The 10259-nt window shown below is 37.7% G+C and overlaps 1 protein-coding gene across 1 annotated transcript in view; it reads right to left on the bottom strand.

Annotated features, from left to right (window-relative positions):
• Window positions 1-438: 438 nt before the first annotated feature.
• LOC110442666 (E3 ubiquitin-protein ligase rnf213-alpha-like) overlaps window positions 439-10259 on the bottom strand; it is a gene marked incomplete at its 5' end in the record, with an annotated part of 110026 nt that continues 100205 nt past the window's right edge. Inside the window, 7 exons of the mRNA XM_021486376.1 lie at window positions 439-1530; window positions 4030-4229; window positions 5509-5598; window positions 6784-6975; window positions 7733-7807; window positions 8727-8943; window positions 9081-9273. Of these exons, the coding sequence (XP_021342051.1) occupies window positions 1335-1530; window positions 4030-4229; window positions 5509-5598; window positions 6784-6975; window positions 7733-7807; window positions 8727-8943; window positions 9081-9273 (1163 nt within the window). The remainder of the gene's footprint in view (window positions 1531-4029; window positions 4230-5508; window positions 5599-6783; window positions 6976-7732; window positions 7808-8726; window positions 8944-9080; window positions 9274-10259) is intronic.

Consider the following 10259-nt stretch of genomic DNA (forward strand, 5'->3'; position numbering starts at 1 on the left):
AAGTAGCCGAGTCCTTTCCAACACATTACTGTATAGTAAAGGCACTAGAACAGACCTTAACGAAATGGTAAAAATACCAACAAATACCTCCTACTGATATAATACCACTGTATAGGCAATACCATAGGCACTTGTAGCACAATTAACTGACTAAATATAGCGTAACATGTATTGTACACACATATCATAGTATACGATTAACTATAGTGTAACATGTATTGTACACACATAAAATTGTATACGATTAACTGACTTCCTATAGCGCAACATGTATTGTACACACATATCATAGTATACGATTAACTATAGTGTAACATGTATTTTACACAAAGATCATTGTATACGATTAACTGACTAAATATAGAGTAACATGTATTGTACACACATATCATTGTATACGATTACCTATAGTGTAACATGTATTGTACACACATATCATTGTATACGATTAACTATAGTGTAACATGTATTTTACACAAAGATCATTGTATACGATTAACTGACTAACTATAGCGTAACATGTATTGTACACACATATAATTGTATATGATTAACTGACTAAATATAGCGTAACATGTATTGTACACACATATCATTGTATACGATTAACTGACTAAATATAGCGTAACATGTGCATTGTATACTCATATCATCGTATACATCGTTACTGATTGTACCAGACTACATGTCTGTTCCAGAGTCCGTGTAGAAACAGGTTCAATTATGAGCAAAGAGGCAGTAACAATTGCTCTGGAATATACTATAACAGATATAAAACTTAACAAAATATATTTACCCAGTTTTGGATTTCAAAAAACAAATCAAATCACAGCTATTTACAAAGTCGCATAACAACAAAATGACGGCAGACAGATAGGATGTCATTCTCATTAACCAAGGTCTGCCTGTGACTGGCTATGGTAAAGGTGTGCCAGTTGTGATAAACGATGATACAAGAACTGGATATTTACACCCTACATTATATTCATTAATATAGCTGGACTTGCTACAACTACAAGTTATTGATACCTATAAACACATTCCCTCCCTATTTTTGTGTTCAAAATTCACATACTGCTTCGTGAAATCTCATTAAGTATAATGTACCAGAGGTGTAAATAGTATCATCTTGAAGGATGCGTCTCTTGTTACGGTATAAAATGGGTATAAGTTCTTTGAGACATAATACCTCTTTCTCCCCTTCCTGCTGTAGTTTGGAATATGATGAGCCACACAAAGCCTAGTAAATTTCTCTCCCTCTCCTTCCTGCTGTGGGTGTGGAACAACAAGAGCCACACAATGACACACTGTGACACAAGTAGTTTCTCCTCCACCTAGTAAATTCTCTCCCTCTCCTTCCTGCTGTGGGCGTGGAACAACAAGAGCCACACACTGACACACTGTGACACCAGTAGTTTCTCCCCATTTTCCCCGTCCAGTCTGGCAACGGTCTCCATCATCCAGTCAGGGAGTTGAGGATCCTCATCATACATGGGGCTGTATAAGTAACCCTCCAGATTTTGTTGAAGGCTATAAATTAAGAAAAATCAACGGAAAAAATATCAAAATGGGTCAAAGCGTACCAAGTAGTAGTGATCATGTAGAGATTTTCTATGCGTACCATGTAGTAGTGATCATGTAGATATTTTCTATGCGTACCATGTAGTAGTGATCATGTAGATATTTTCTATGCATACCATGTAGTAGTGATCATGTAGAGATGTTCTATACATACCATGTAGTAGTGATCATGTAGATATTTTCTATGCATACCATGTAGTAGTGATCATGTATAGATGTTCTATACATACCATGTAGTAGTGATCATGTAGAGATGTTCTATGCGTACCATGTAGTAGTGATCATGTAGAGATTTTCTATGTGTACCATGTAGTAGGGATCATATATAGATTTTCTATGCGTACCATGTAGTAGGGATCATGTATAGATTTTCTATGTGTACCATGTAGTAGGGATCATGTATAGATTTTCTATGCGTACCATGTAGTAGTGATCATGTAGAGATTTTCTATGCGTACCATGTAGTAGTGATCATGTAGAGATTTTCTATGCGTACCATGTAGTAGTGATCATGTATAGATTTTCTATGTGTACCATGTAGTAGTGATCATGTATAGATTTTCTATGCGTACCATGTAGTAGTGATCATGTATAGATTTTCTATGCGTACCATGTAGTAGTGATCATGTATAGATTTTCTATGCGTACCATGTAGTAGTGATCATGTATAGATTTTCTATGCGTACCATGTAGTAGTGATCATGTATAGATTTTCTATGCGTACCATGTAGTAGTGATCATGTATAGATTTTCTATGCGTACCATGTAGTAGTGATCATGTAGAGATTTTCTATGCGTACCATGTAGTAGTGATCATGTAGAGATTTTCTATGCGTACCATGTAGTAGTGATCATGTAGAGATTTTCTATGCGTACCATGTAGTAGTGATCATGTAGAGATTTTCTATGCGTACCATGTAGTAGTGATCATGTAGAGATTTTCTATGCGTACCATGTAGTAGTGATCATGTAGAGATTTTCTATGCGTACCATGTAGTAGTGATCATGTAGAGATTTTCTATGCATACCATGTAGTAGTGATCATGTAGAGATTTTCTATGCGTACCATGTAGTAGTGATCATGTAGAGGTTTACCATGCTTACCATGTAGTAGTGATCATGTACAGATTTTCTATACATACCATGTAGTAGTGATCATGTAGATATTTTCTATGCATACCATGTAGTAGGGATCATGTAGAGATTTTCTATGTGTACCATGTAGTAGTGATCATGTAGAGATTGTCTATGCATACCATGTAGTAGTGATCATGTAGAGATTTTCTATGCATACCATGTAGTAGGGATCATGTAGAGATTTTCTATGTGTACCATGTAGTAGTGATCATGTAGAGGTTTACCATGCTTACCATGTAGTAGTGATCATGTAGAGATTTTCTATACATACCATGAAGTAGTGATCATGTAGAGATTTTCTATGCATACCATGTAGTAGTGATCATGTAGAGATTTTCTATGCGTACCATGTAGTAGTCAGGTAAAGGTTTTCTATGCGTACCATGTAGTAGGGATCATGTATAAATTTTCTATGTGTACCATGTAGTAGTGATCATGTAGAGATTTTCTATGCGTACCATGTAGTAGTGATCATGTAGAGATTTTCTATGCATACCATGTAGTAGTGATCATGTAGAGATTTTCTATGCGTACCATGTAGTAGTGATCATGTAGAGATTTTCTATGCGTACCATGTAGTAGTGATCATGTAGAGATTTTCTATGCGTACCATGTAGTAGTGATCATGTAGAGATTTTCTATGCGTACCATGTAGTAGTGATCATGTAGAAATTGTCTATGCGTACCATGTAGTAGTGATCATGTATAGATTTTCTATGCGTACCATGTAGTAGTGATCATGTAGAAATTTTCTATGCATACCATGTAGTAGTGATCATGTATAGATTTTCTATGCGTACCATGTAGTAGTGATCATGTAGAAATTTTCTATGCATACCATGTAGTAGTGATCATGTATAGATTTTTTATGCATACCATGTAGTAGTGATCATGTAGAAATTTTCTATGCATACCATGTAGTAGTGATCATGTATAGATTGTCTATGCATACTGTGTAGTAGTGATCATGTAGAGGTCTTCTGTTTAGGTTTTCTTAGCTTCTGGTGGTAAAACATCAATTTGTTCTAGTATGACAATATGCCATTATTCAATTCAATGGCATCATAGTTGTTTTGGGTCAGCAGCTAGGTGTAACAGTTTCCAGGTGATATTCTTACTGATTCTATGTAAGGATTGTATCATTGGCTTTCCAGGACAAAGTTGATGTCAAGATATTCATTGATTGAGTGATTGGAGACTAGATTAAGTGATCCTAAATCAAAATGGCACTATTCTGACCAAGAAGCTGTGTAGAGTCGGCCATACTGTGACCCATACCTACATTTACAAATGACGTAACATGACGCTCACCTTTGACCAAGTATGTCAATGTAGTCCTCATCATCCTGATTTTGTGGAATGGCGATCATCAACATGATACACTCAAACAGAAGTTCCATGAGATAGTCCAACTTGTCTGTCTGCAGACCGTCACAAAAATATTGGAGATAATCACGCTGTTGTTCCGACAGCTCCTTTCTGAACTCATCACCAAGGCTGTCAAACACATCCTGTAAGTATGATAACAGAAATGTTCCTCTTCTCTTTGAATTGGGTATATCAAACTGAAGAAGTCGTTTAAAGAAATTGTTGACGGACGGACAACAGACGCCACTGTATGGCACAAGGCACTGTATGGCATAGCTCACCTTGGTCCTTCGGACCCGGTGAGCTTATGAAAAGAGTGTAATTTTTTAAATAGAACAACTTTTGAACAGCTGATGATGGTGGGCTAAAAAGCATACACTTTCACACTTGTTGATATTTATACGTCAGAGTAACAGCCTACATTACCTTTCTATGTTAATATCTATACATCAGAGTAACAGCCTACATTACCTTTCTATGTTAATATCTATACATCAGAGTAACAGCCTACATTACCTTTCTATGTTAATATCTATACATCAGAGTAACAGCCTACATTACCTTTCTATGTTAATATCTATACATCAGAGTAACAGCCTACATTACCTTTCTATGTTAATATCTATACATCAGAGTAACAGCCTACATTACCTTTCTATGTTAATATCTATACATCAGAGTAACAGCCTACATTACCTTTCTATGTTAATATCTATACATCAGAGTAACAGCCTACATTACCTTTCTATGTTAATATCTATACATCAGAGTAACAGCCTACTTTACCTTTCTATGTTAATATCTATACATCAGAGTAACAGCCTACATTACCTTTCTATGTTACTATATATACATCGGAGTAACAGCCTACATTACCTTTCTATGTTACTATATATACATCAGAGTAACAGCCTACTTTACCTTTCTATGTTAATATCTATACATCGGAGTAACAGCCTACATTACCTTTCTATGTTAATATCTATACATCAGAGTAACAGCCTACATTACCTTTCTATGTTAATATCTATATATCAGAGTAACAGCCTACATTACCTTTCTATGTTAATATCTATACATCAGAGTAACAGCCTACATTACCTTTCTATGTTAATATCTATATATCAGAGTAACAGCCTACTTTACCTTTTTATGTTACTATCTATACATCAGAGTAACAGCCTACATTGCCTTTCTAATATGTTAATATCTATACATCAGAGTAACAGCCTACTTTACCTTTCTATGTTAATATCTATATATCAGAGTAACAGCCTGCTTTACCTTTTTATGTTACTATCTATACGTCAGAGTAACAGCCTACATTGCCTTTCTAATATGTTAATATCTATACATCAGAGTAACAGCCTACATTACCTTTCTATGTTAATATCTATACATCAGAATAACAGCCTACTTTACCTTCCTATGCTTTGCTAGACACTTTGTCTTTTCTTGAGCCAGAGTCAGCCACAGACATTGTACATGTTGACACTGACAAACTGCCCTGGACTGTGGACAGAAAAAAACCCATTATGTGCATTATAAACAAGTTCTTTCCAGAAATATAACTTTTTGTTGTTGATAAATTTTACATAACATTTAAATTAAATTTATAAATGCTATCTATTGGCTGGGGTTGTCGAGTGGCACATGTAGTAGATAGTGCACTTGCTTTTCACCAAGGCCACTGGGGTTTCGATTGGAGAGAACAGACGTGATAAGGTATGGGGTCACTTGCCCCATCACATGGGTTTTCTTCCGGTACTCCAGTTTCCTCCAACATTAAAACCCCGCGCTTTTGAGGTTGTGACTTACTTCTGAGGTTGTGACTTACCGTAGGATTGGCCAGTGGGTGTGTCAGTTTGAGGGTGACTTTCAGTGGGCCTGGCCAGTGGGTGTGTCAGTTTGAGGGTGACTTTCAGTGGGATTGGCCAGTGGGTGTGTCAGTTTGAGGGTGACCTTCAGTGGGACTGACCAGTGGGTGTGTCAGTTTGAGGGTGACTTTCAGTGGGATTGGCCAGTGGGTGTGTCAGTTTGAGGGTGACTTACCTTGGGGCTGGCCAATGGGTGTGTCAGTTTGTGGGTAACTTACCTTGGGACTGACAAGTGGGTGTGTCGGTTTGAGGGTGACTTTCAGTGGGACTGGCCAGTGGGTGTGTCAGTTTGAGAGGGACTTACCTTGGGGCTGGCCAATGGGTGTGTCAGTTTGTGGGTAACTTACCTTGGGACTGACAAGTGGGTGTGTCAGTTTGAGGGTGACTTTCATTGGGACTGGCCAATGGGTGTGTCAGTTTGAGGGTGACCTTCAGTGGGACTGACCAGTGGGTGTGTCAGTTTGAGGGTGACTTTCATTGGGACTGGCCAGTGGGTGTGTCAGTTTGAGAGTGACTTACCTTGGGGCTGGCCAATGGGTGTGTCAGTTTGCGGGTAACTTACCTTGGGACTGACAAGTGGGTGTGTCAGTTTGAGGGTGACTTTCAGTGGGACTGACAAGTGGGTGTGTCAGTTTGAGGGTGACTTTCATTGGGACTGGCCAATGGTTGTGTCAGTTTGAGGGGTACTTACCTTGGGACTGACATGTGGGGGTGTCAGTTTGAGAGTTACTTACCTTGGGACTGGCCAGTGGGTGGGTCAGTTTGAGGGTGACTTACCTTGGGGCTGGCCAATGGGTGTGTCAGTTTGTGGGTAACTTACCTTGGGACTGACAAGTGGGTGTGTCAGTTTGAGGGTCTGAGACATGAAGGTGTCGAGAGAGAGGATTGGGTCCTCCCCAACAGACTTTAGGAAACTGATAGTGATGTCTAGCTTGTCCAGACAGTCACAGATGTCAGGCAGATTCCGTAACTCCTGGCAGATCTGGTGTCGCACCGCAGACCCCAGCTGTATCTGATACGCATAAGAGTAACAAAGTGAGAGAAATACAGCCATGTATTGACACCTTTACTATAACACTGGTGAGCCATCAGACAAATTTAAACATTGTACAAGGGTAATTCATTTAGGTCATTATCATAAGCTGATGTGGTGATGCTGCAAATGGCATGTCCGTCTGCCCAAGGTGATGGCGAGTCAAAGGGGATAGATAACAGAATTATTTAAAACAGGAAACTACAGATTTGTTTTTGTTATAACAAAGAGATATGTCGCCCTTTATTGGGCAATATTCTTTCCCCTATTGTTACACAAAACAAATTTAAATAACCCTGTATCTACTATTTTCTTAAATATAATTAGGTTATTAGAGAACCTGCCTACTACTGATTATAAAATATATGTATGAATTAATGCAATTAAAAAGTTCTGATGCGGGAGGTCAGGGTAAATTCTAAAATTTACAACTGAAGACTTTGTGTAAATTTGACCTTTGACTTTGAGGTCAAGGTCACAATGACCTATTGACAGTGCACTACACATTATCTGTGACTGTGAATGATGCAGGTATACTGCGAATTTCATCTATATATCTTGAATGGTTTAGAAGTTACGACCAGGACAAGAAATTATCAGAAGAACCAGAAGAATCTGTACTTAAGCAATATGTCTCTCCTAATTCGAAGATGAGAGATAATATTATAAGCCTCCCACTGAACAACACTCACGCAATACGCAAAAAGGGTTTGTGGAATATCAGAAATATCCAAACCTGTGGTATTTTCTCCCGCAAATTTTTGAAGACGACAGCATTGGTAACATCGGACCTGTAGGTCATCACCTCAATCTGTAACATCACAACATTACCTGTCATTAATGTCTTATTCCATGTCACTATCATGGTAAGGAGTTTCTATTACAACCTCTGAAACAAACGGTTTGATCAGATAATGTCACATGTAGTTGGTGTTTGTGTTCAGCATTATTATCATGGCTTCATTTCCATCCATGTTTGTAATGATTAACCTCAGCTTCCTTAGGGTCCTTGATGAATGAGTTGTATGCCCCCGAATAATTGATCAGATGACATGATATCCAGTTACTCACTGCTTCCTCAGGAAAACTTCAGTCAAAATATCATCCCTCATTTAACTGCAGTTGGTATACAGTACCAGGTTATATTGCTAACAACTTGTGAGGTATATTAACATTTACATGCTACATCAAATGTATGACCCACCGTCTTTAGTTGTGATGGTTTGGTGGGTGTAGTATTATACATCTGTGCTAAGAATTGGGTCACTACTCACTATACTAGGAAACAATGGAAAAAACTACTATATGGTCTAAAATCACTAGCCAAGCTACATTATGTATGTAATAAAATATCAAGGCCAAAAGTAAAGATTATCACCAGCCAGCTGTTAATGTCCACAGTTTATCAGTATGAAGTAGGAAGCCTAAAAGAAAAGTAGACCTACTAATTCCCCAGAAGTATTGTTTAAATTCAGTAGTCATGATCTCTAGAGCACTTACAGAATCAGTCATTCTTGAAAGAATCAGACTTTCTGGTGATTGATCAATCTCATTGAGTGATGAAGTGAGTTGGCCTTGTGACAAATCAATATGAACTGCTTTGCAGCTCATTAAGTTTGTCTCATAGGCCAACCAAGTTCTTCACCCCATAAACTAGACAAAAGCAAGATTCAATCCTTAAATACATGTACTAGTATCTGGCAGTTAAGCTTTTCTATCATCACCCTTACCTCGTCTATATCAATGTATGATTTTGCAAACAAGAATCGGTCTCCCAGTTGTCTCTCGATGTTTCCAAAGTCGTACTCAATCTTGGTACCCTTACCAACCTCAAACGAGTAGTTACAGTTGGCGAGGACGATTGGGAGAATGTCTCGGTCTGGATGGTAGCTGATCAGGTGGGCAGGACTCAAGTCTTGAATTCTGACCTTTGGCAAGTCAGTCACTCTGTGATTAAGCGAATTGGAATTTAAAAGCTATTGTCAAGTAAAGAAGATCATTGCTCATCAATTACACAAATAATTTTCTTTCAGATATTGTCTTTGAAAATCTGTTCTAATATGAAGATATGACGTCGTACTTACTTCTGTCTTTTAGCCTTGCAGTATTTCTCCAGGAAACTCTTCTGTTTCCTTAAGAGGAAGTATACCAGTACATAGGAACAGAGACCAGCATCCTTCTTTGTTGGTAGTAACATAGAGATTGGTGTACTGTCGGTAATCTGTTTAGAGCAGAACTCCTTGGACACTACAGCGATGCCAGCAGTTGTTGGACAAGCTGTTAAATAAACGAACTGGTAAAGCAAACAAAAATTACCCCTCCCCTGCCTTCCAGGTTCTAATAGACTATTATACAAAAACAACTTTGATAAATAAATAAATCAGCTGTATCATGATATACCTATTTTACCTCCAATAAGCCCCCCCATCCTGAGAAAAAAGATGGGTTAAAAGTTAGGAGGGGGCTTAATGGCGAGCAACCCCCCTGTTCACAAATGTCCGCCATCTTGGATATATACCACTGTTTTGATCTATGACCACACTAAATATCATGTACTTATCCACTGTAGTTGTTCATGTTGTTAAAATAACAACTAACAGACAGAATATTTTATAACAGTCACAAAAAGTTGATGGTGCTGTTGTTTTTTTAACTTATTTTCTATCATCAATTTGTCTCGATAATTTAATTTTATCAAACACCATTTTCAGCAACTACCTTGCATATTGACAAAATGAACAAAGTTTAATTAAAACTTATGCATGTACTTAAACAGCAGTCATCAGGGAAATTTCTTTTATGTATAGTGTATTACTCTCTGAAAATGTCTCAAAATGAAAATTAATCTGAATCTTTGCATACTTAATTTTAAATTGACGCAGTGCATGCATTTTAAGAGATGCCGTTTTGGTATTTTATTTCACCAAAAGTGGCATAACTCTGCAAAACAAGAGGCCCATGGGCCTTAACGGTCACCTGAGTCCTACAGTATTTATTTTTGTTGTTGAAATATGTACCAATTTGAGTAAAAAATAGTTAAGTATAATGTTAACTTAACTTTGTCAGGACCATGAGCTGATCATTCCTAGACCGATTTTCAGTGAGAACGGTCTATTAGAACTTGTTTTTAAGTTTGAAACAGGTATTAACAAAATAGCGGCCATGGCAGCCAAATTTTATTTCTGATTGACCCGAAAAATAACAACACTTTGTCAGGTCCATGATTCGATCATTCCTACAAAGTTTCAGTTCAATCGGCCAAG

This window comes from Mizuhopecten yessoensis, unplaced genomic scaffold (assembly GCF_002113885.1).
Source record: "Mizuhopecten yessoensis strain PY_sf001 unplaced genomic scaffold, ASM211388v2 scaffold1923, whole genome shotgun sequence".
In the NCBI taxonomy this organism is placed as follows: Eukaryota; Metazoa; Mollusca; class Bivalvia; order Pectinida; family Pectinidae; genus Mizuhopecten; species Mizuhopecten yessoensis.